Source organism: Brachypodium distachyon, chromosome 2 (assembly GCF_000005505.3).
Source record: "Brachypodium distachyon strain Bd21 chromosome 2, Brachypodium_distachyon_v3.0, whole genome shotgun sequence".
In the NCBI taxonomy this organism is placed as follows: domain Eukaryota; kingdom Viridiplantae; phylum Streptophyta; class Magnoliopsida; order Poales; family Poaceae; genus Brachypodium; species Brachypodium distachyon.
The window spans coordinates 47,918,941-47,944,949 of record NC_016132.3 but is presented as its reverse complement, the minus strand read 5'-3'; the positions used below and the strand labels follow the sequence as shown (position 1 = coordinate 47,944,949).

Here is a 26,009-nt window from a genome sequence, read left to right as displayed (position 1 = left end):
TTGAACCGGCTTATCGGATCTAATTTTTAACTAGCAACAGAACCCATGCGATGCTACGGAACAACAGAAAGTGTATCAAGCACGAGTCGGTGGAGGCGAAGTTTGGACATTGATTTTTCGATTGGATTGATTTCCATACTGAGATTGATACCGAGATTTTTTGTTTGGGTTCGGATTGATTTCCATGCTGAGATGGATACGAAGAATTTTGGATTTCATGCTAACGAGATTGATTTACTTTAGGACTGTTCGTATTATGTTGTGACAAATTTGGACCATTTCTGCTACTGAAATCATGAATAAGGCGGGAGGGAAAAAAATAAGGGGCAGTGGCATATATTGATCGTAATTTTAACGAAATTGACCGACCAACACCGACCAAGGGCGCCCACCCATCACCACCGATTCCAATTTAATATATTGTAATAGATTTTGTAGAGTTTTCGGGTTCGGCACTCCTCCACGGTGGATTTTTTGAAAGCTGGAAGCCAACCCACTTCCGAATAGACGGGTGGTTTAGGTGTGCTAATTGGGACACTAGATCATGGGACCGTTCAGGTTGTGGATGATGTCGTCTCCTGTAGCAATGAGGACGCCGGACGGTGGTGGACGGGCGCGCGGCACCGGCAGGGCGTTTTGGCGTGAATGGATGGACGTGGGTAACGGTGATACCAATTCTCAAATGATACTGCCCTCCTGCCCAGTCATAAGGGAAAAAAAACATCGATCCATAATAAATGTTTTATTCGTTATTCTATTGAATTATTGTGTGAGAGGCTGATGCTTATAGGCGAGAGCCCGAGACTAACAAACTAACAACCGAAGTTATGATCGTCCAATGTTCATTTCTTGTCATTCGGTGTTCTAGGATACTAACACGATACATGTGCGTTGATATAGACTATAAAATACATATTTAAAGATAATGTTGTATTGTTATGTATAATTGTATAATTCATATTTGTTCTCATTTTATTGTTTGTGGCAATTGACATGTGCGTAAAAAAATGACGGGGTCTAAAAAAGACGACCACCCCCAACAATTGAGTCTTTTGTTTATAGAGTACTAGATGATACCCCGTGCGTTGTGGCGAAAATTAAGAGGGTCTACATGGTTGGACCTAAAGATCAACATTAATTACCATCCATTTACTTCATTCAAAACTTGAAGATGTCAATCGTGTATCTTGGCAACTTATCAACCACTTGTTCATTCAAAAATGGGGAAAATAGATAAGGACAATTCAGTGTCTTGCCCTTTTTTTCTTCCATCCATAATAGCCAGCAGATTAAAAGCCAAACAAAATGATGAAACTCTAGCCCCCCACGTATCATAACCATATACATCATTCATTGTTTGCATATAGGAAAGAATAGGAAAGAAATCAAATAGCATAATATCTGAGGGATATCCGAAGGTACATAATATGACCGCATAGGCGTTTACTGTGAGTATTTTCACTTGTACCTTGTAGTGCCTCCTTCCATCTCTGTTACTTACTTATATTTATGTTGATCTACAATACTGAACTGCAAGCAAGATAGATAACATACATACATCATAACTCATAAGTAGTATTAGACACTGTCTCGAAAAGGAACCTAGGATTTCTGATTGAATGCAACCATAGCAACTTTTAATATCTAATATATATAACGAAGGAGATGAGAAAGTACAGAACATCATAGGCCAAAACAACTAAGCTTTTTGAACCAAAATCTCATGATGCATAATAGGGGTACTGTTCTATTTTAACAAACAGTTGGTGGGCGATCAAGTGGCCTGTTTCTACACAGCACTATCATGGACAATTTGGGCAAGGATCTTCGCTCAAACAAAATAAACAACACCATATACACATGGTATGAGATAGAACTCAAAAAGACATTTGAGAAAGAGACCCGCGACCAATTTCAGAACCTGTTGTTTAAGTGATTGTTGAGAGAGAGGCAGTCATCTCCAGAAGCCATCAACAACTTCCTTCTATTGCTTGAAAATCTCCTGCAAATGAGATAAATTGATACCACTTATTCATCATTTATTGTGAAGAGAACCTTCAATTAATCCTGTAGCAATAAAGACGGAGAGATAAATGAAAGAACTCGTGAAAGAAACATATGCTTGTACCAGCAAAACAATTGCAAGAACAAAAGAAGTGAGAGATTGGATCGAATCTAATGTTTAAAATCAAGACGAGATGGAATCATAGGAACATGGTGACCGGTGACTGTAGTGGTATTGTCAAATAATGGATCTCTGGCCATCGTGCACAATCAGTTCACTCAAAATTTGAAATAGAAGAAAATAGATACTGAGTAGGTGACTGAGATATGCTTCATGGAAATTTGGAATAATATTTGACAAAAGTAAATTAACTATGACGATGCATCGATCGATCGGTCAACCGGCCAGTAAGTAATATACTTGGATGATTGAGCTGGCAACATCATTCAAGCACACAAATAAAAAAAAGATTTAGCAATATATAAGATTGAATACATACCGATATGCAGCAAGGAAGAATCAACCAAAACACCAACCTTAGCATCCAAGTTGGCCAGCACCCTGAGAGGGAAACTCAACAAAGAAAACACAAACTTTAGCATCCAAGTTGTGCAGTATCTGAAAGAAGAAGAGAGAATCAACAAAAAAACACAAACTTGCAAACCGTAGTTGTTCATTCAAGCAAATAAACAAAAATAGTTTTAGCAACAAATAAGAAGAGTATGTATCAATACGCAGCGAGGAAGAATAATCAAAGATACCAGCTCTAGCATCCAAGTCGTCCAGCACCCTGAGAAGAGAATCAACAAAGGAGCACGAATTTTAGCATCCAAGTCGTCCAACATCTGAGAAAACAAAAAAAACATACTATGTGATACGTAGCAAACAGGATCTAAAAGGGAATAAAGAGAAAAGGAGGATTGGCTGAAGTTCATCCGCACCGGAAGGCTTCGCATAGAGAGCGAGCAGAGGTGGAGCCCTGTGACTGTGAGAAGGGAACAATATGTGGGCAAACGGATTGGATGCCACCATCAGTTTCTTGTGCATTTATTTCTTAGGAGATCGTGGGGGTTTGGATGAGTACAGCCGGCCTTTGGTTTTTAGGAAGAAATATTGAGAGAATAGGAAGAGGAAGGGAACGAATCAAATGTGCCATTAATGGCTGCTGATGTGGACGAAACTGCTCGATAGAAGCAAGGAGAAGAAGCACAGTGTAATGGGCTGAGTGCGGGCTCGATGTATGGGCTGTGTTGCCGTCACAGAGCGCGACCCAGGCGACAGGGCGGAGAGATCGGATCCGACCACAGCTGCAAAATCCGCGCCGTAAATTTCATCGACAAGAAGCGGGCAAGGGCGCGTGCGCGTGCGGCGGGCACGGTAGGGAGGCGGGCACGGCGCATGCCGGAGAGAGGAGGGGCCGACGGCCGTGAGGCGGCAGCGTCGGCGGCAAAGAGGAGGGCGCGGGATGGAGAGCAGGAGCGGCGACAGCGACGGCGGTAGAGAGGAGGGCGTGGGCTGGAGAGCAGAGGCGGGCGCAGGGAGATGGGCATGCGGTAGGGAGGCGACGCAGGCACGCGCGTCGCGGAGAGGAGTCGAGGCAGCAGTGAGAAGGTGGCGTGCGCGGGCGTGGGCTAGAGTGCGTCAGGAGCAAGGCGAACGCGGGAGGACATGAGTACGATAAAAGGGGATATGATTAAAAGAAAAGATATAGTATTGTACCAATAATGCTGAGGCAAATTAGAAATTAGTAATTAGCTGAAATGCTGATGTGGATAGGTTACATGTGCAGTTTGCTAAATTAACTACACTTAGTGTGTTTCAACTTTATAGAGTTTATAGATACCATAGTCTATTTCCTCTTTATTCATCATTCTGACTTCAGAACGAGACATGTATCTCCTCCTCTTAAATCTTGATCCTCATCAACACCGATAAGTTTCTTCCTTCAACTTTCCTCTCCTTTTCATTCTCTCTCGGTTTTTTTCTCACTTCTCGGATCGCTAAGGCCTTGTTTGGTACTACAATTTTTGGGGTGTTTTCTAGGGTATCCACTCCAAATTGAAAAACACTAGAAACCTAACTGGTTGTTTGGTAGGAAGGGTTTATAGAGGATTATCCCTAATTTCCCCGCACAAAACACTCCATTTTTGTACCAAATTAAAATACTTCTAGTACTAATGTTTTTCTAAAAAAGCACTAGTGTTTTGGTTTTTTTAGAATTTTGGGTGAACACCCAAACCCCACAAATACCAAAACATTGGTGGCTAAAAAATACACTAACACGGAACAAGGCCTAACGTGAGATTTTCAAGGTCATTTTTGGTGGCTGGGTAAATGTCCGGATGAAACACATCTTCATTCACTTTAAAGGTCATTTTCAAGGTCATTTTTGGTGGCTGGCTAAAATATACACTAACACCAAACACATCTTTATGTTGAAAATGCCCTTAGGTCACAATCCTGACGTGTATTACACTTTTTATAGCTAAAAGATTCAAATGCCATCTCTTGACAGCCCACCTGGAGGATATTTCCTAAGAAGATACTGCTTGAACTTCAGTCAGTCAATGAACTACTGTCGGCAGAGGGGTAGAGGACTGTAGCAAAAAAAATGCCCACACTAATGCAGGTTAACAATGCCTGCTTGAATTGTAGCTTTCGCAATACGATCGACGCTAGGCAATTCGATGCGCCTGTAGCCACTCGGTTGGCATGAACGCCCCTGTGCCTGAATGGGCAGTTGCCTGGTTGAAAATGCTTTCGAGTTATTGCGTTCGACGCCATTGGTGGTATACGTGTTACAACTTGCAAATCCAAGTTTTTCACGTGTGAAAACGAGGCAGAGAGGACGCCTAGCGTTGAAACCATCGTACGTACGATTTCGCTGCAGCCTCTGCACACCGTAGTGCTATGCTGCCAGGACATAAATGTGCACGCTGGTGGTCTGGTGGTATTATGGTTTTTAGCCGAGTCTGGCACTGTTGTTGTCGTGCTATTGATTTTTTTTCCTGATATGCCACCGGGACAGACAGACTCTCGTAAGTCTGTTCAAGTCCCACCTGAAAATCCGGACACGTCAGCTTCGTCTGCTTTCCTGGAAGTCATCCGTTTCGAGCATGTATATATGCATGACAAACTTTACGGTCACCAACTTGGCCACCCGACCGGTCGCTAACAACAGTTTTTGACATTTTACCATATATATCCACGCGTGCTGCCGAATTCGATTTGAACCGGACTATGCTGGCGAAATAGCGAGCTAGCTAGCCCAAAACTTCTTGACCAGTTTTCCTTTCACAAAGACAAAGCCGTAGTACGACGGCACGGAGTCCCGCGACGAGCCCACGACGAGAGACCGCGCAGGAACGCACGTCAGCACAGTTCACGACTCCGTCGTGTATGCCTCGCGAGAAGGCCCAGAACGTACGATCTCGTCAAGCACCGCCTCCGACGACTCGGCTTCGACACATGCGTCTGATTTTTCCCGCGCGCGCCCGAGCACGTTTGCCGCGTGCGGAGGCCGGAGGAGGCATATACTCCAGTACGTAGCTGCCGTCCGGGCCACGACTGCGCGGCCAGCGAAAAGAGGAACAGGGCCTGGCCATATATATAACGACACGTCGCGCTCGCGCACGCGTGTCTATGCGCACCACACGCTCTCGGCGCCGCCGCACGGCCTCCACCACAAGTCCACACACGACCAGCCGGCTTCGGTCTTGTTTCTTCTCCTCGACCGATCGCCACACTGCCCACACACACTGCTCTACGCTGCGCGTGCGCGCAAGGTGCAGCACAACCAAACGGCCGACGCCGATGGGCCTACTCTCGCGGGCCGGGCTGCTTTTGGCCGTCGCCGTCGCGCTGTGGTGCCGTGCCAGCTGTGCCTCGGCGGAGGGCGGCGCCGGCGTGCTCCGGTGGGCGAAGCGGCCCGAGTTCGCGGCGTGGATGGCGGGCGTCAGGAGGGCCATCCACGAGCGCCCCGAGCTGGCGTTTGAGGAGCGCGAGACGAGCGCGCTGGTGAGGAGGGAGCTCGACGCCATGGGCGTGCGCTACGAGCACCCGGTGGCCGGCACCGGCGTCGTCGCGGCCGTGGGCACGGGGCGCCCGCCGTTCGTCGCGCTGCGCGCCGACATGGACGCGCTCCCGCTGCAGGTGCGTGCGTGGTGCTGCATGCCAAAGGCTGGATGGGTTCGCGCCCATGTTCTTTCCATGTTTTCCTGTTCCTCCGTCAGCGCGACGTGTTTTCGAGATGGGTCAGTTGGATTCCCAAACATGTGGCGTTACAGAGCGATACCGAGGAAACGTCGAGATCTTACGTCCGCGTAAAAATCATTTTTAATTTGGTCGATAAGTTGTTCAGGAACGTGCCAAGTGATTAAAAGTCGAGGGAGTGTCTTTTTTGTGGTGTAGAACCATGACAAGTGCCGTAAGAAAATCTGGAAAAGGAAAGCACTTGGTGGCAAAGTTCAATGCGCTAAAACTAAAACAAAGAAGGCGACAGATCAAGACCACACCAAAGTAGACTGCGTATGCTTTCAAGTGCTCTGAAGCTGCATTCTCGAACTGAAACCGCAACGCTCCGTTTTGTTCTTTGTTAGGAGGAAGTGGAGTGGGAGCACCGGAGCAAGGTGGCCGGGAAGATGCACGCCTGCGGCCACGACGCGCACACCGCGATGCTGCTCGGCGCCGCCAGGATCCTTCACGAGCACCGCCACGACCTGCAGGTTTACTTCCCTCCCCTGTCGTTATATCCTCGCCGTCCTCCGTTCAAGCATCGTCTCTCGTGGCGCAGAGTTTGACTTTTATGAACGGCTACACTGTTCCCACGTCGCCTCGAAGCAGTTAGCCTGATTTTCTAGTGGCCTGAATCGATATTGTCAATTGATTGGCGTATGGTGTCCGGCTGCAGCAGATCTTGCATGATTCTTTATGCGTGGCTCTATTTAGAAACAGTTAGCGTTAGCATAGCTGGTTAGTTGCGGCGTCCTTTTCCAGCAGATTCCTCGGATCTTTCTGTTCCAGGTCGAGGCGAGATCAGCCTGTCATTAATTCCCGTTTTTAGGAACCCCTACTCGTTTCCATTTCACCGGTTCTTTTCTTCTTGGACAAAAAGGTGATCTACCTCAAAGATCTACTTAATTTTGTCGTATCCAACGACCAACGGTGCTAGTGCTGCAGACATCACGGCTTTTCTAATTCTATATGGTAAAGATATCTCTATGGTTAAATGACTTTGCACACCGCGGATATAAAATCAATCGGCAGCTCTTAGTGCAGAAGCCGGTAGTATATACAGTAGTACAACGTGCGCATCCGGAAGGATTCTCGATGGGACACGCCGGGCGTCTCTTTCAACCTTTCGAGTACCCCACGGGCTCCATTGTTTGTCGAGAAGCTCTGTTTTTCTCGCAGGGCTCAGACAATGACAGTGTTATCTCGATCAATTTGATCTGGCTCTTCGGTATGCGGCTGACGTTTTACCTGCGGGCTCAATTTGGCACCCGTTCGAAAGGATTTGTCCCTTCTATTGGAACAGTTTTAACTGGCACTTTCACGTAGCATTATTTCCCAAGCAGATTTTATGCATCGCAGCAACAACCGATGGAACGAAATGGCTCAAAACCCGACTTAATGACCTGTGCATTCACATCGATCTCTAAGCAAAATGGTTGCAGTAACAGATTAGCTCCGTGTTTGTACCAGGGGACGGTGATCCTTCTTTTCCAGCCCGGCGAGGAGATCGGTATCGGGGCCCGGAAGATGGTGGAGGCCGGCGCCGTGGACAAGGTGGAGGCGATCTTCGGGTTCCACGTCACCGTGATGCTCCCCACCGGCGTGGTGGGGTCGAGGGCCGGCCCGCTGCTTGCCGGCTGCGGCTTCTTCGAGGCTGTGATCACCGGCAAGGGCGGCCACGCCGCCACCCCCCAAAGCAGCGTCGACCCCGTCTTGGCCGCCTCCAGCGTCGTGCTCGCCCTCCAGAGCCTCGTCTCCCGGGAGGCCGACCCCCTTGACGCCCAGGTATATATGCAGCCAGTAACGGACGCGGCGACGCCGGCGAGGCTAGCTCTGTTACTTAATTTGTCCTCATGGCAGACTCTGATACGTACTGCATTATCACGGGCGCACGCATGCAGGTGGTGACGGTAACGAGGTTCCGCGGCGGCGGCGGCGCGTTGAACGTGATCCCGGACTCGGTCACGATCGGCGGCACGTTCCGGTGCTTCTCGAACGAGGGGTTCGCGCGTCTGAAGCGGCGGATCGAGGAGGTGATCGTGGCGCAGGCCGCGGTGCACCGGTGCGCGGCGGGCGTGGACTTCCACGCGGGCGGGCGCCCGCTGCTGGCACCGACGACCAACAGCGCCGCGCTGCACGCGCACTTCGTGGCCGTGGCGACCGGCACGGTGGGCGCGGGCGGCGTGCGGGGCGGCATGGAGCCGTGCATGGGGAGCGAGGACTTCGCCGCCTTCTCCGAGGCCGTGCAAGGGGGGTCCCACTTCTACTTCGTCGGGATACGGAACGAGTCCGCCGGGTCCGTGCACGACGCGCACTCGCCGCTCTTCCGGGTCGACGAGGGCGCGCTCCCGTACGGCGCGGCCATGCACGCCACACTCGCCATGACGTACCTGCAGCAGCAGCGCCCGCGCGGGGACTCCCACGACGAGCTGTAGCTAGCCCTGTAGGCTGTAGCTGTGGCCTGTGGGTAGGTTCAGGTTCTGTTGCTGCATTGCCTGCATGCTAGTCGAACAGCTCTTGCAGTGCGCGAGGCAGGGAGGGTCGGCGATCTCGAGATGACCAGGTCAGCGGTGGCGTCTCTCGTCGGGATTCTGTTGAGAAATGCCCTTCCTGTTCCTAGCGGAAGGTACATGGAGGTGGTCAATCCGGCCGGTGTAAAGATGTTAAGATGGTCACTTGCAGTATCACACGAACAAGTTGGGAACGGGAAGAATTACCTGTGCTATGGTCTCTAATACTAGTTCATACCACTAAATGACATTACTCCGTAATAATCTTCAGCTGATCCCCGCTGCTAATCACGGCGAATGCATGCGAGCAAATCGACGGCAGTAAAGGTGTTCACGCTAGCCGACATCTTCTGAACATGGCCTGCTTCTGAACAGACACGCTCTAATCTCACCGATGAAATAATAATGTGCTAATGAAAGAGTTAATGGTGCGCGAATGAAATAGTGACGTGTTTACGAAAAATTCAAGTATAGGAAATGTTATTTTATTTGGTTTTGCTATATCTAAATTGTATAATTTTTAATTAGACAGAAGTCGATTTCTTGGCCATTGGATATGACTTTTGTTTTAAAAACAATGGAGAAAAGGAGAGTGAAATGATGTTCAGATAGAAATATAACGGCTCTGATACGTTGATTGAGATTTAAAATATCTACTTACGTATCAGGTAACCCACACTATTTTATTCACACATCATTATTTCATTCTTATATCATCGAATGTTTTGTTAACACATCCCTATGCGGATGAAAAAGTTTCGGTGGCACGGAAATGTTTTTTGCATGTTATCAACAGGGCGTGAAAAAATACTACAAAGATGCTGCAAAGACAGAAGAAAAGTGTTGCATGCGAGATTTGTTTTTGCTATGAGCAGCAAACACCCAAGAATTTAGATCGGGCGGCTAGGAAGTCGATTCTCTGTTGAGATCAGCCGGCCGACGTGTAGCTTTCCCCAAAGATGTTAGTGATGCAAGGAACATGTCATCGGAGGAAGATAAGGGCATCCGTAAAGGATAAGTACGACTGTTAGTTGACTCTTTTGAAATTCGTTGATACGGAGGAAAGAGAAATAGGAGAGAGAAGAGAACTGACTTTTCGTGAAGAGTTGGACTCTTAAGGCAAAAATCGAAGTCTTGGCGAAAAGTCGAACTCTTAAGGCAACAATCGAAGAAAAGTCAGTTAAGAGTCAATTTCTTAACCATTGTACAACATTGCAGTTTAAAAACACAAGCCCTTGTACGCGTTACTTTACCGTTGACTCTGCATGACTGACATGGAGAGGCAACACTGACTCCACTGTTGCAGGGATGCCCTAAGAGACCTTATGCTTAGATGGCAATTAAGAGCTGTGATGATGCTTAATTAACACATATGTTTAGAAACTTCAATGTGCACTTTTAGATAATTTTGACTGACAGGGGACATTCGGCGTACAGATGGAACTTAGAGTGCACTGTACCCTTGCAAAAAAAGTTTCGAATGGTTAAATTTTACTCCGTACAAAATATGTCACCGTCTGTTCATAAAAGTTCAAAACAAGTACTCAATCGTGCATGTAGCGCGCGCAAAATTACTCATGCCAAATACAAATATCAAGTTCATAGGATAAGCAGGTTACCAGAACAGAGCAAACAATCAGTAGGGCAAATTCTGATCCAAATTATGAGTCAATACAAATGGATGGGTAGCACATGAAAACACAGATAACACCAACAACAGCAGCGGAAGAACTCTGCTATAGGTACACGTACGAAAGCGGAGGTAAAGATGGCGCATCTTGCAAATGACCGTGCAAGAACAGCGTAACCTTCACCGTAAAATCCGTCATGGAGCGAGCCTCCGGGACACGCGCGCTGCGGCCTCGATCAGCCAACTCATCAGTGGCGCATGCTGCCGACGAGGAGCGCCACGGCCGGGCAGAGCACGGCTGCGACGAGCGACGAGGAGAGAGCTGCAGCAGCGGACGTCGGGCTCGGCGCGGGCTCGTCGGCGGCCAGAGCAACCCCGGCGAAGGAAGACAAGGCGACGGCCGCGACGACGACGGCGCGGAAGATTTTGGAGGCCATGATCCTAGGAAAAGTTGTCGCGGATGCGGCGCTGTATTGCAACTGGTGGAAGGAAGGGAGGAAAGCAAGAGTTTGGTAGGATGGGGTCAGGGACGAAGCGCGCGTTTTATAGCTGATGAAGAACGGGAGGAGTTGGGCCCCCCTGTATTTTACAAAATGTCTCTGGCCTGCCTCCTCGAGACAGCTCACGATCAACGGCTGGTAGGACCAGCATTTCTCCTGGCTGGCTCCTGCCTGCTACTGCAACCAATGCAATTTGTGCTCCGCAAAATAAACATTGTTCTGTTGGTTACTAGCTGTACTCGGTTTATGTGAGAACGACAGTCGTTATGTAGCACTTGTGTAACTTAATTTTACGCATCACCAGTAGATGGTAGATAGACGAGTTGTTATGCACGAAGGAACTAGGAGGAATTTTTGTTGGTTTCGTTGTAGGTTGCCAGTTTCGTTCTAGAAGCAAGCTCCGTTTTGAAAATATTGGGAGCCAGCGCGAAGGAAGGACCGGGGGAGATCAGTGGACCGCACACCACATGCTCGCTTGGCAAAGTGTTCCCCAATGATGAATTAATGTCTGATGCTCCCTGGGCTCTCTTATTGCATATCGTCGTTTTGCGTTACTATTGATTCCTTCGTTTCTTCCTGTCGTCGGCCGCCGGATCAGCCACGGCGCCGCCGCGCGAGGTTTGGTTTGATGTGCTATTCTATCCGTGTGTGTCTTGGCTGATTCTTAGGCTGCCACGCCGTCGTTTTGCCGGATCGGTCTTCTGAAATTTAACCGTCAGTTCTCAACGAGGTGAGGTGTTGGTCTCATGGCTGTCTACCGAAACACCAAGCCTGAAGCAACGGGTTAGGGAAAACTGGTTTACCACTTGATCCGTCTAAGATTATAATCACAAATACCTCACTTGCTTCTGAGTCAGGGATGTTGCTGAGTGCTGACTTGAGTGTAAAGTTAAGCCGCTGTCTGCAGAAACCACCAGCAATATTATGGCACTAATCAGTTGGAGCAATGGCCAGAGCCACCTCGAGAATCTTACAGCACAGCAGAGGGCCCCAAGTTACATCGGATGTGTGGTGGAATGTCCCAGCGAACTGGCAGACTCTTGACAGCACAAATCGGATGCGTGTCTAGTCCAATGGTTCGCCGATCCTACAAACTGCGTTGTCTCAGGATATAGATAATCAGAAAGAAAGAGCATATAATTTCAGGTCGATCACAGGTTGCTGTCACTGCTGAGGTTTACTTCAAGGCACGGTTGCTCTTAATCACTTGGGCCAAAGCGACAGGATGTGGCGTAGTGCTAGTTCGCGAGTTAGCTAGAAGAGATCCACGCCTAGCAACAGGAAGATACATGGCTTCACTCTTGTTCTTGGCGTGGTCGATCCGTCGATGTTTGGTTGCCGTAAGGTACAACCAACTTACGTGCTACTGTATGTGGTATGGATAACTGCTCGATACCATGACTGAAGCTTCTGTTGTGCTGCTATTTGGAGGTGCTATTGATCTTGGCATTCTAAAAAAAATATTGATGTTTTACTAGTTTGGAGACGGATGGGATGACGATGGGGGGTTTCTGAAATTCCGATACTTCGCTGGTTCATCGTTTCTTTGGCACTGCGCATTGGGCGCGTCACAGGACAGAACCCATACCAGCAAATTCGGATGGTCTTAATTCAGAACCAACCGATCGTTCGTCTGTTTCGCACGATAAATGCTTCGAACTAAGAAAACCAAATGCAGGTAATATACGCTGATCATTTGATTCTCTTCTCGGCTAATATGCAACCCAACCACTCCGCACGGTATTCACTCAGACCAGTAGGGAAGAATTAATCCGTATTCCCACGTAGTGCTGTCATCCTAGCTATCGCCTATCGGTACTGCCGGTCTGCCGTGTGCCACTCCAAAAAACTATCCATTCAGTTACGTTTTTTTCCCTCTCTGACAGACGGCATACCGTTTTTGTGTTGCTACACGCAGCAACCAGCATCAACAGAGTGATACGCTTTGCCACGAGCAAGGCCATCACGGGCGTTACTTACGGGCCAGCGAATCTAATAATGGCGCTGGGAACCTGCCACCCGGTCTCTGACTCTCTGGACCGGCTGGGGGAAGGTGTGCATGGGCCGTTTGGGTACCGTGGCTCTTTCGGTTAGGAAAACAGATCGAGACTCGACAGTTCAAGACCACATAGGCAGACGAACGAAGAGTCGGCGGGCCAATTTAGGTCATTTTTTCCCTTTGCAAACCAAATAAATGGTCAAGTTTATAATTGGACAAGCCTAAATAAGGGTATCTCCAAGAGCATCCCAGCATGTTCCCTAAAATTTCCTGTTTCCTAAAAAAATTATCACCATTTTTAAAAAGTTTCAAAAAATAGCTTCAGCAAATTTCCTATAAGATTCCCAATTGCGCAGCCACCCTCTTTTTTTTTAGATCAAAAGGGCTTAGCCCCATTCCATTCATCATTATGAACAAAGTTGTTCATCTGCCTCAACTGAGAGCGTAGTAGTAAAGAAAGTGCAGGCCTATAGGCCACAAAGTCTCAGAGAGCATCTATCCTATTACAGGGTCAAAGGAGCTAAGTTCACCAACACGGTAAGCCTAAAGCAAACGTCAATTAAAGGGGTGGTCATCTATTGGTGACTTCAGTCTGCGCTCTCCTGCAACTTCATCGTCTGGATGCCTTGACAGGCGCTCATCGCCAGCATTGAGATCACCCTCCTCTTAGTCAGCCTGGAAGCAGCCTTGAAATCTCCGTAGATTTGCCTTCCAGCTGTTGCAGAATATGTTCTAGGGCAGGCCGGTTTGCGCTTGAGCAGAGCACCTTCCATGACCGAAGGTGTTTTAGGACCATCCGCCGAAGTACCTGCATAGAAGACCAGGATTTAGATCTAAAGAATAAGTCATTTCTAAGTTTCCAAGTAGACCAAAGAATTGCAGCATTAGACATATTGATTACTTCGAACCTTTGATTATCTTTCCACGGTGAGGTCAAGCAGTGTAATGATGTGTCCAAATTTTTCCTATAGAAAGTGTTCATCTGCTCCCAAATAAGTTGGGGAACTAAACAATCAAAAAACAGGTGTTGCACAGTTTCAAATTCACTACAGAATTGACAAGTCAGATCATTAACATGTTGTTTTTTATTTAAGTTGTCTCTGGTAAGAATCCTATTATGATGAATGAGCCACAAGAAGGTTTTAATTCTGGGGGGGAACATGTAGCTTCCAAACAAAAGGAATATTAACCAGGGTAATCCCCCTGAAATTAATCACTGCATAAAGTGATTTGGTAGTGTAAGCTCCTTTATCATCCAACTTCCAAATCAACTGATCAGGTTGATTTGGTAGTGTAAGTGAAGTGGCAGATACAGCTGCCACTCAATCTTGCCAAAGTTGCATGAGGTGTGGGGTAAAACCTCTCATAAAGGTGAGTTCGATATCCACACCATCCCAAATTTCAGTAATAGTTTTATTATGTTCATTGCAAATATAGTAAATGTCCCAGTACTGAATGGCCAGGCTAGAGCCTCCAATCCATTGATCTTCCCAAAACTTGATATTTTTACCATCTCCAATAGACCACATATATCCCATCTTTGCTGCTTGAGATGCCCATAGAACCCCTTCCAGAATGGAGAGGCAATGGATTCAGAGCAAGCAAAAATATTGGGAGATGCAGCATCATATTTGAAATCAATGATTTTTCTCCACAGTTTGTGGCAATCTAGGTCATAACGTCTAATCTAGTTGGCCAAGAGACAGATATTAAGATCCCTGAGGCTGGGGATGCCCAAACCTCCAAAGTCTTGCTTCATAGAGACTAATTCCCAGTTTGCAAGATGGTATTTAACATGGCCTTCATAATTATCCCAAAGGCAGTGGGCCATCTGAGAATTAGTTTCTTTAATGTCCCATTTGGGGAATTTAAGCACAGAGAGAAGGTATATGGGGATGCTAGCTAAACAAGATCTAATTAGAGTAAGTATGCCTCCATAAGAGAGGAGTCTGCCTCTCAAGCCAGCAACTCTCTTAATAATTTTATCAACTACAGGCTGCAGATTTCCCTTTTTCAGTTTGCAGAAGTGGATAGGTACACCAAGATATTTCATGGGTCAGAGTTCAAGCTTACAGCCTAAAGTTTGGGCAAAAGGTCTAACCTCATCCTCAGCCTTATTAATACAGTAAAGATCACTTTTGTGAAAATTAATCCTCATCCCAGATAGTTGTTCAAATAGGGATAAGAACCATTTGAGATTTCTAGCTTGATGTATATTATTACCCACAAATAGGAGTGTGTCATCTGCATATTGCAGGCTGACAACCCCGCCTTGTTGAACAGTTGGGAGTAAACCTGAAATAAGTTCAGCAGCTGCAGCTTTGGCTAGAATTTTAGTAAAAACATCAGCAACTAAGTTAAAGAGGATGGGGGATAAGGGATCTCTTTGTCTCAAACCTCTAGTGGTTTCGAAAGATGGGCTCTCCCCATCATTAAGTCTAATACCAAAAGATCCTCTAAGGAGGATACAATCCATCCATTTCAACCACTTGGAGCAAAATCCCTCTGGGCAAGAACAAATCTAAGGAAATCAATATCAACTCTATCATAGGCTTCTCATAATCTAGTTTAAGAACTAGGCCAGAAGGGCTGCTAGCATGAACATCATGAATAATTTCATGTGCTGCCACCACACTTTCCAAAATATATCTATATTTTAAAAAGGCAGTTTGGTTAGAGCTAATAATCCTGTTGGCACAGGGGCTCAGTCTGTTGGTACAGAATTTGGTGAAGATTTTGAAGCTGCAGTTAGTGAGAGCAATAGGTCTGTATTTTTTAATACTAGTAGCATCAGCTTCTTTAGGAATTAAAGTAATCATAGAGAAATTCAGTCTGTAAAGGTCAAGATCATTGTGAAAAAAACAGTCAAACATTGCCTTCAGATCCATCCTGATGGTATTCCAAAACTTTTGATAGAATAAGAAAGAGAAACCATTAGGGCCTGGTGCCCCTTCAGCATAAGAGTTAAAAACAACAGGTTTTATTTCATCTTCAGAGATTGGCTGAGTGAGTGAGAGGTTTTCCTCTAAAGAGACCTTCTCTTCCTCAGCCCAGAAGTCATATTGTAGAGATATGTCAGGGTGGGGTTCAGCATTAAACAGGGATCTGTAGTAATCTACATCAATCCCTAATATACTCTTAGTGTCAGAAACCAAACCATTTGCCCCCTCTAAAGAGGAGATCATCTTTTTTCTTTTCCTTTGGTTTGCTATGGCATGGAAATATTTGGTGTTTTTGTCTCCCTCAAGGATATCTTTTTTTCTAACTCTTTGTCTGGCTTTAATTTCTTCTTTATACCAAATATCATTTAGTTCCCTTCTAATAGTTTGTATTCGAGCATTTTCTTCAGGGAGAAGGGGCTGAGATTCAGACATAATGTCCAGGCATGTGAACTCAGCAGTAAGGGATTGCTTTTGTTTTTTCAAATTGGATTCAGTATTAGCATTCCAACCTTTAAGGAATTTTCTAAGTCTTCTGATCTTAAATTGCCAAATCTCTAAAGCATCAGTGTGAGGGAAAGGCAAGTTCCAGTTAGTAGTGACTAAAAGTCCAAAATTGTTCACCTCCAACCACCATTTTTCAAATTTGAAAGGCTTTCTTGGTGGGGGAAGGCTAGAGCCCAGGTCAAGGAGGAGAGGAGTGTGGTCACTGATATCTCTAGAGAGAGCAATGAGAGAAGAGAGAGAGAAATGAGCTTCCCAGCAAGTTGTAACAAAGACTCTATTAATAGCAGCCATAATGGGGTTCTCTTGGTTGTTCCCCAGGTGAACTGTCTATTAGAAAGTTTAATTTCCATTAAAACATGGCCATTGATCTAGTCATTAAACTTGGAAGACCAACCCTGGTGAATGTTATCAGTGTTTTTATCAGAGGTAAACCTCACTAGGTTGAAATCTCCCCCCACTATAGTGGGCAGGGCAGTATGACAGACAATATTCTGTAGTTCATCAAGGAACTCTTGCTTGTGATCCTCATAGCTAGAGCCATATGCAGAAATTATCTTTTTTGGTCTTAATAGAAGCTAAAACGTGATATGACTTAATAGTCTAAAAAATCACCTCAAAAATATTAAAATTAATGCCAACCAAAATCTCTCTTGCAGTACCAACTGCAGGTAGCCAGTCCCAAACAAAACTACCATAGGTGATCAATGAGTCCAGAAACATGGGTGTGAAGTCAGCTTTTTTTGTTTCAGAAAGACCAATGAGATCAGGAAGATTTTGTTTAATTACATTTTTAACTTTAGAGACCTTTATGGGGTTATTAAGCCCCCTAACATTCCAAAAGATGCTTGTCATAATGTTTTCTTTTCATTTTATTTTTACCTCTGCCACTCCTCCTAACTGAGCTAGCTACAGCTAGTTCAGTGAAATCATCTTTTGTATACTCCCCAGCTACAAAAGAATCCTCATTTTCAGAAATGTGTGTGGGGTGCAGCCAATCATTGTCAAGAATATCATTATTAGCAGGTAAAAACATATCAGGATGAGTAGACTCAAAGTCCAACATTCTCTTGGATTCCAAAAGTTTTAAACTATTAACAGTTTCCCTAATGGCACTGGGATTAGGTCCCAAAGAGATACCCATAGTTTGAGCATGAGAAATTAGGTTACTGTTAGAGCAGGAAGCAAAAGAGTGTTTTAAGGTACCTTTAGCTTTGCCCAGCCACCCTCTTCACCGGCTGGTCCCGCCTCTTTCAAGTCACCGCCGCCAAATCAGCCTGCGAGCCGCTCAAATCTGCACCACCATACGGTAGTGGAACAGCGCAACCAAGTCCTCGTCCTCCCCGCGAGTGTCCCGCCACATAGATAAGCGAACCACCCATGGCCACTTCGTCCTCGTTCTTAGGTTGGCCAGGCTGATGTGCAGAGCCGCGAGTGCCGGCGGTGGGCCGGTGGCGAGCACAGGCTACGCAGCAGAGGGCACGGGCAACGCGGTGATGCAGGCGAGCGCAGAAACCAACACATCACCATTGGTTTCACTTGGAACCATGTGATTCCTACATTTTTTTTAGAACAGAGATAGTTAGTTATATTGGGAGAATATTCTCTTTTTCATTCCACTTTCACATATTATAGAAACCAAACACACGAATCATCTTCAAATCTGTAACTGTTCCATTACATTCCATCTCGCTTTAGCAACCAAACACTAACTAAACAAATCGTTGGCATGTCCCAAGCAAGAGACAATAAACAAAAAGGTATAAGAGCCAAATGTCCTCACCGAGAACTCTTTTTTTCACGGTACACTTCAGCGAGAGAACTCGGTAACAAGTAAAAGTCGACCAACGGTGCAAAATTCTGTCGAGCAAGCGCGCAGCGGAGATGTCGATCATTTCTCATGACGGTACAACGCGGACAGCAATCCGTCCAGAAGCAAACCAGCGGCACACGATGGCGACCGAAACCGTAGTCCCCGACGTGACTGAAAGCTACCGCCGCCATGTTGGAACGACACGTCTTGCAGAAGTGAACATGCCTAAAGAGGCGGGGACCCCACTTTCAACCGCACGGTAGCCTTGCACTGTTTTCTTTAGACTTCAATTTTTTTCGAGCTTGTACACACACACGCTTCACAAACGTGAACACAATTAATCCCTAAAAAAACGTGAAGCCAGGCAAAATCAAAAGCGGCGTCATTAATAAAGTCTACATTTATCAGATACAAAGGTACTCTCTGATCTTAAATTTTTGACTCAAATTTGTCCAAATATGAATGTATTTATTTTTAAAAACGTCTAAATACATGCAATATTTCGACAACAATTTAGGATCGGAGGAGTACTAAATACATATACTTCCTCCAATCCATATTAATTGTCTATAATTTGTCCAATATGAATGTACCTATGTCTAAAAATGTTTAGATACATGCAATATTTCGATAATTAATATGAATTGGAGAGTGTAATAGATAGGAAGTCTTGACAGGTTGACTGCAACCGGATGCACGTACTACATCATGTCATGCCTTGCAATGATAACGAACTAGTATTTCCATTCAATTAATATAATGCACAAATTATAATGAGCCATGAATCCCATATGGTTGAAACCTTTTGACAAAACGAATCTTTTTGTCGAAGTTCAGCCAAAAATTACTCCGCTGCAAAATTCAATCAAAACTAATCCTTTTGCATGGTGCCAGCCTCTGGCATTGATGTTAGCTACACCAACACCATACCACATCAATCATTTGAAAAAAGCTAGTGTTTTCACGGGCAAAATGGGAATCTGAGGATCAACACAAGAAAATGGTGTTGAGTTGTGTGAATTGAAGATTCCTATGTTTTCGGTTCTTGCGGTGTTCAATATGTCATGGTATCCCAATCCTAAGTTTTTTTGTTTCGGTGTTTTTATGATTACCTTGTAATCCAAAGAAGCTCTAAATTTTGATTGCAAGAACCCAAGAACACATGAATTAGGAAAATTGAAAGGCTGGAACACCATGGCATGTTAAATATTACATAAATCGAAACCACAAAATCTATTTGGAAGTGGTGTTGGATGCTACAGGGAAAAACACAAGAAATTTAAGGTTTGACGGTACTTCCTCCTTTCCGGTATACAAGACCCACGCATATCCCTTCATTGCTAATTCGTTCAATATAATGTAAGTTTAAAAGCTATAACATTGAGAAGTACAACATTTGAAGTTTCTAATGATATTTTGTTGTGATATAAAATTCTATCATTGACATAGAGATACATGTAGCTCTGTATACCGGAAAAGAGGTATTTTAGTGTTTCATTGTGTAGGTACATGCGTGCATAGACAAAGCCGTGACAAATAAAATGGATCTGAGGAAGTACTTCCTCCGTTCCATAATTCTTGTCGAAATATTACATGTATCTAGACGCATGGGCGGATCCAGCATGTAGCCTGTGGGGGGCTATGCCTCCACTCAATTTTGATATACCATTACAAATTTTAGATTTTCACCATTGACGCCCCCTCTAATTTAAGCTATATCCTCTTAAGAATGTTTAAGTGTTCCCACTCAAGTTTTCTCCCGGCTCCGCCCGCTTTTTAGGAATTTTGACAAGAATTATGAACCGGAAGGAGTAGTATTTAACAGAATACGAGAGGAAAGCAATAGAGAGGAGATGCATTAAAACTTTCAAAGAAAATTTCGATGAGGTTAGACCTAAAACTTAAATTCCATCCTATAAATCCTGTATTTTTTTCCCCTTTCATCCCATGATTAAAAAAACTCAAATTTTAAACTATATTCATTTTTAGCTGGACTTTAAAAAAAATGAACTTTATCAATTTTCGCACGGTCGCCTCCCACGAGCGGAGACAAAAGATCTCTTCCCCTGACGTAACGTGCACCGTAGACCGTTGGGCCCATTGTCATGCACTGTTGTGTACTCCGTATAACTTTACTGGGCCCACGTCGGACGCACCCCACAGCTTTCAAAATAACTTCCTCCCATTCCTGGCCTCCTCTGCGCTGTTGCCAGTCAGTCGCTCGCACGCCTTCCCATGCCTCTCTCCTCCGTTCAAATCCAACCCTCAAATGTCCACTTGATTAACGCCCCAAACGTTACTCTAATTTGCGAGTAATTAACTTACTGATCAAGTTTTAAATCGAAACTTGCACGAGAAACTGGCCCTTGCTAAATCCTAATCCGTTGCCCCCCGCGTCCCTTCCCCTCTCTCTCCGGCCTCCGCCATTCCCAACGCCAGCCTTTTCCTCTTTCCATCTGTTGTTTATTTTTCCTCTTCGCTCCTCGCATTGCCCTCTTTTTCCCCGGATGCGGATCCGCCTCCTTGTATCCATCGCCCGCGCCTGATCGGTGGTGGAGATGGGGGAGGGACAGGAGGAGGCCACGGGGTTCGAGGTCAGCATCGTGGTGCCCAAGCTCTCGCGCGCCGCGGCTGCCGAAGGGGGAAAGGACTGCGTCGCGCGGCTGGTGCGCGAGCTCGAGGACGCCGGGCTGCTCGTCGAGCGCGTCCGCGGCGTCCCGGCCGAGTTCATCAAGGTCCGTGCGGCTGTGCTCGTTCTGCTGCTTTTTTTTGCGAATTATGTTTGCCATGGTAGTACCCAAATTCGAATAAAAGAGGCGATTCTGAGAGAAAACCCTAGGGTGATGTGCCCCGGTTATCTGTAACGCGGGGTTCTTACTCCTCAAATTTATTTATAGTGCTTGTGGGTTTTGCTGTTTCAATTTAGCTGTCTGCGCCCATGGAGATTCTGGGTAGAGCCGCTGCTGAGATGCAGATGAAGAAGCTCACATACATCGGTAACTGAACTAAGCCACTCGTATTTGACATGTGGCGCCTGTTTGGTCAGGTGGTTTGGCAATCTGTTCATGCTCTGTTTGTTAATCTGCGTTTCAGGAATGGATCTGCAGTTTGAATGGGACCAGGTCGCTGCGTTCGTGAGGCAGCCTGACGGGTCCCTCTTTAGCTGGCGAGAGCGGTTTACCTGCTTCCACTACTTGATATATGGCATCGTGAGTACAATATTCTTGTATGCCTGCTCTTGTTCCCTGTTATGGAAATATGTAGTTATAATTTTACTTGCAACCACAGTTATTTCAGTTCTTTCTACATTCAATTATACTTCCGTTCTGTCGTCTGATTGCTTGGATAACAATAATGCATCGAACTGCGAAGGAAACATTGATATTTTTTCAATCATGAACTTTGCTTTGTTTGGCATCACGTATACTGCTTAACTAAAAGATCTGCTTAATTCGTAGTTCATCAGAAGACCTATTGATTGGACCCAGCATATACTCGCATTTGAGATACGAGCTACCAAAAGTAGTTTGGTGTTTCTTCTGCTTACGGCTAAGATTATCCACTCAACCTTTCTTTTGGTTAATATGTGTAAACAGTAAAGCATATAGCCAATCTAAATAGTCTTTAGGTTTTTGTGATTCAGAATCTTAGATTTACATGTGTCATACGGAGTTCGTATTGAACCATGCAGGTGAACAAGACCAACTCTGAAATATCTCTCAAATTTGATGACAAAGAATTTGACTGGAAAAGAAACGAGTCACTATTACACAGGCTTGAAAATGAAGGAGTTGTAAAGCTAGTCTTTCCTTTGCATGGTAAACTAATCTAAGATGATGCTTATATTTCTGAAATTTGTAGCATTAGCTGACAGCATTTTTCTGCAGATGAAGTTAAAAGGAAACATCTCCTGAGAAACTGGGCGCTTAACTGGCATGACTTCACCTGGCAACCTATTGATGAAATTTATTCTTATTTTGGAACAAAGGTAGAACATTATAACAGCATGTAGTCAATACTGTATTTTAAGTTCTGGACCATTACTCACTCCGTTCCTTGAAAGAAGGCATATTAGCTTTCATTAAGACAAAGCTTTGACCAAGAATTACTCTATTGATGTGTGGCTTGTAAGATATGAAACCACAAGTATTATGAAATACTTTTGATAACAAATGTAACGATACTAATTTCATGTCATATAAATCACATCTTAACGTAGTAATTTGTGGTCAAAGCCTTGTCTATCAAGGAACGGAGTGTATCTGAAGCAAGTCATGTATTCCCTTTTGAGACCATAAACTCCCATTTGTGAACTGCAGATTGCAACATATTTTGCTTTCCTTGGAATGTATACGCGTTGGCTGTTCTTTCCAGCTGTATCCGGACTGGCCACTCAGCTCATAGATTTTGGGTATGCATTTTTAGCTGTTGCTCTTTTTGAAAATATTGTTCATCTGTAACTAATATTGTCATCCACACGCTCTAAATATCCCCCTCTGCTCTTTGAATTCAGATCATTGCAGTGGCTGGTTCTTCCATCTTTCTTTATCTTTGTAATTTCTTGGGCCGTCTTCTTTTTGCAATTTTGGAAACGGAAGAATTCAGCACTTCTCGCTAGGTAATATATCCAATTCCAGGACATGCAATTCTTATTCAAGCTCAAGTTAATTAAGTTCCTGACTCAATCTTTCTTTTCTTCTATATGATGCCTCACGCAGATGGGGTATTAATTATTCTTTTTCTGAATACAAAGCTTCATGCAATGAACTGGACCCCTTGAGGCATTCTCTTTCGGTTCAGGGTGTAGAGGAAAATAAATTTGATGATGCACCTGCTGAGAAAAGAAGATTGCAAAGAAATGAGTGGTCTGGTGTCCTCCTTAGAATTAGGAACAATGCAATTATTGTGTTGGGTATTATTTGTCTTCAGCTGCCATTTGAGTTGGCCTATGCTCATCTGTATGAAAAAACGAAAACTGAGGCGCTAAGGTAAGAATGTCACTATGATCTATCTGTGGTTCATTTGTCCTTAAGATGTGCTAATGACTTGCTAGCAAGCTTTATTCCCTTAGTAGTGAGTAGTTTGATTTGTTTTTTCATTTCTAACCTTATTGATGCTACATCATGCAGGTATGTGTTGACTGCACTATATCTTGTTGCAATTCAGTATTATACAAGGATAGGTGGAAAGGTGTCGGTCATTCTAATAAAGTATGAAAACAACCAAGGAGAAGAGTCAAGCGCTGATAGTTTGATTTATAAGGTAGTAAACACTATGACATAATAAAGCGGGTTTGTGCTTGAAGTTAAATTTCTTACTCTTTTTGCAAATGCAGGTCTTTGGTCTATACTTTATGCAATCATATATTGGGCTGTTTTACCATGCTTCTTTGTATCGTAACATTTTGACACTACGGCAAGTCCTTATTCAGCGCCTCGTTGTGTCTCAGGCATGTCTCCAATGCAATTGTTTTATTATTGGGTATTTGATGCCATGCGCCCTTATGATATATTTTCATTTTCAGGTGTTGGAAAATTTGATTGAGAATTCCATTCCATATCTCAAGTACAGCTACAAGAAGTACAGGGCTGTTCAGTAAGTTTTGCTGATACCCTATGTCCTGCTATTCTAATTACCAAACCAATAGATAAATATAAGAAATCTCTTCGATGTTATAGCAAGAAAAAAGAAGAGAAGGAATCACCATCAGGGAAGTCAGTTCGATTATCAACAAGAGTGGAGAAAGAATATTTAAAACCCTCTTATACTGCAAGCATTGGAGAAGAGCTCGAAGATGGTCTTTTTGATGGTAATAACAATAAATAGAGCCTTGCTCAGTTGTTATGGTAGTGTGCATATTATTTGTTTCGCCTATAGTCAATACTGATTTTTCTGGTCTGACAAACAAATTTGTATTCTTTAAAAAACAATACTGTTTATACTTATGGTGTTGAATCTGTTGCAGATTTTCTTGAGCTAGCTCTTCAGTTTGGGATGATCATGATGTTTGCTTGTGCGTTTCCATTAATATTCTGCTTTGCTGCTCTGGTATGTGATCATCGTGATACAGCCCCCCCCCCCCCCTCCCCCCCAAGGATTCTTTAAGCAGTATTTACAGTCATGTACTCTCCCTCTCTCTTTTTATGCTTTTATGCACATATTTAGTTCTCAAAAGTACCATCTTCATGTCAGAACAATGCGACTGAAATAAGAGCAGATGCATTGAAATTGTTAGTCATGTTGAAAAGACCTGTACCCCGTGCCGCAGCTACAATTGGAGCATGGTTGAACATATTCCAGGTACATTAACTTCCGTTTGCACAACTACTTCTAGTGGCAAATGCATGTCTTCATGCTCACTGTGGTCGCTTTTCAGTTCCTTATAGTAATGGCAATCTGCACCAACTGCTTGCTTCTTGTTTGTCTGTACGACGAAGAGGGAAAATGGAGGATTGAGCCAGGACTTGCAGCAATCCTTATAATGGAGCATGCTCTGCTCTTAATCAAGTTTGGTTTCTCACACTTTGTCCCTGAGGTGATTTCTTGTGCTGTTATGCTTTTGTGCATTTTTACTAATTATATATGTGTGGCTCTGTTTTTGGCACGATTTATCTTAATAACTGATAAAACGTGTTTATTTCCTCTTTTATCCAATTAGGAGCCCGCATGGGTGAGAGCAAATCGCGTGCGATATGTAGCTCAGGCACAGACTGTCTGCTCTAAGCAACTCTTGAGGAGCATTACAAAACTGGATTCAAAATGGGAGTAAAGACAGAGTGTAGATTCAGCTTTAGAAGTCGAAGCTAGTTTTGTAGTTTAGGATAGAGCGGAGATTTGCCTGGAGCAACCAGTGTAGAAATTTTAGTGATCTAACTGACATCCTGATGCTGTTAACTGTTTCAACTGTAGATATCACTACATGAGTTATAGGAGTTATGTAGGGGTGCAACTGCAAGCATGTAATGGTGTTCTCCTTGCAAGCAAGAATGTGGTGAGTTATTTTGATGTGTACAAACAGCACCACGGTTCACCACGATGTAAAGTTAAACCATCAATTTGCAGATAGAAAAACACGCAGGCTGCTGTTTATTGTTGTTCACCAATATTATTATTCACAGACTCACATCAGTGTACATGCAACAACCTGCGTTGCCCGTCTCTTGATTCTTGAAGTCTTGCAGGAACGATTACGGAATGAATGAACTTTTTAATATCTTCAGCTGCATATTTTTGGCCGTCGCTCATAGACTGTTGCCAATCACACCAGTGTGGTTTCCGGAGCGTTGCCAATTATCAGCCAACCAGCCGGCCAAACTATCTTTCACCGCCTGCCTTCTGGTGATCAGACGAGCTGTCGCTCTTCTCCGGCCAGGCGCCGAAGCTCAGCTGACGGACCAGCGCCGCGACCGCCTTAGCCCATCGCTGGATATCGCTCTTGAGCTTGTCAGGTTCTATGTCCACAAGACCACCGGCGCCAAGACCAGACAAGAGGCGGTCGAACCGCGCACTGCTGGACGGCTTCGGCTCGGCGGGTCCGGCGTCCTCGGCCGTCTTCTTGCCGACGGACATGTGCGCAGAGTCGGTTTTTTCTGTCAACGACTGACGGAGTGGGGTTCCGATTTATACCGGTACGGGAAGAGATGAAGTGTCCCGCACGGCTGGTGAAGAGTGTGGGTTCCTTCCAAGATGGCCAAAGGTTTCGCGTCCAAGCATCGATTTTTGGGTGACGCAAAACAATTTCGGAATTTCAAGTGCACGCAATGCGATGCCACACGGATTTTGTTGTTGACAGTAATAAAGTAATAAATGCAGACTTAGAGCGCTTCTTTCTAAACCACAAATCACGATACAAATTTCATGAACGCACATGAATCAT

At 44.8% G+C, this 26,009-nt stretch overlaps 3 protein-coding genes across 3 annotated transcripts; 2 read left to right on the top strand and 1 right to left on the bottom strand.

The window, feature by feature from the left end:
* The first annotated feature begins 5,633 nt into the window (after positions 1-5,633).
* On the top strand, positions 5,634-9,012 carry LOC100821701 (IAA-amino acid hydrolase ILR1-like 2). The gene is made up of 4 exons (XM_003566993.4): positions 5,634-6,157; positions 6,604-6,729; positions 7,709-8,023; positions 8,140-9,012. The coding sequence occupies exons 1-4, from the start codon at positions 5,648-5,650 to the stop codon at positions 8,671-8,673; spliced, it is 1,485 nt and encodes a 494-aa protein (XP_003567041.2). The 5' UTR covers positions 5,634-5,647; the 3' UTR covers positions 8,674-9,012.
* An 11,343-nt stretch (positions 9,013-20,355) lies between these two features.
* On the top strand, positions 20,356-25,230 carry LOC100821395 (anoctamin-like protein Os01g0706700). The gene is made up of 16 exons (XM_003566992.4): positions 20,356-20,868; positions 21,060-21,129; positions 21,227-21,342; positions 21,825-21,951; positions 22,021-22,121; positions 22,453-22,544; positions 22,647-22,751; positions 22,852-23,121; positions 23,263-23,395; positions 23,469-23,582; positions 23,658-23,728; positions 23,812-23,942; positions 24,099-24,181; positions 24,326-24,433; positions 24,510-24,668; positions 24,792-25,230. The coding sequence occupies exons 1-16, from the start codon at positions 20,692-20,694 to the stop codon at positions 24,900-24,902; spliced, it is 1,968 nt and encodes a 655-aa protein (XP_003567040.1). The 5' UTR covers positions 20,356-20,691; the 3' UTR covers positions 24,903-25,230.
* On the bottom strand, positions 25,197-25,762 carry LOC112271113. Its single transcript, XM_024460111.1, has one exon. The coding sequence runs from the start codon at positions 25,700-25,702 to the stop codon at positions 25,448-25,450; it is 255 nt and encodes an 84-aa protein (XP_024315879.1). The 5' UTR covers positions 25,703-25,762; the 3' UTR covers positions 25,197-25,447.
* Positions 25,763-26,009: the final 247 nt, after the last annotated feature.

Coding starts and splice junctions, on each gene's coding strand:
- LOC100821395 (XM_003566992.4), top strand. CDS start 20,692: ATGGGGGAGGGACAGGAGGAGGCCACGGGGTTCGAGGTCAGCATCGTG. Junction 22,122..22,452: donor ATTCTTATTTTGGAACAAAG/GTAGAACATTAT, acceptor TGTGAACTGCAG/ATTGCAACATATTTTGCTTT. Junction 24,182..24,325: donor TATTCTGCTTTGCTGCTCTG/GTATGTGATCAT, acceptor TCTTCATGTCAG/AACAATGCGACTGAAATAAG.
- LOC112271113 (XM_024460111.1), bottom strand. CDS start 25,702: ATGTCCGTCGGCAAGAAGACGGCCGAGGACGCCGGACCCGCCGAGCCG.
- LOC100821701 (XM_003566993.4), top strand. CDS start 5,648: ATGCGCACCACACGCTCTCGGCGCCGCCGCACGGCCTCCACCACAAGT. Junction 6,158..6,603: donor TGGACGCGCTCCCGCTGCAG/GTGCGTGCGTGG, acceptor GTTCTTTGTTAG/GAGGAAGTGGAGTGGGAGCA. Junction 6,730..7,708: donor AGCACCGCCACGACCTGCAG/GTTTACTTCCCT, acceptor TGTTTGTACCAG/GGGACGGTGATCCTTCTTTT.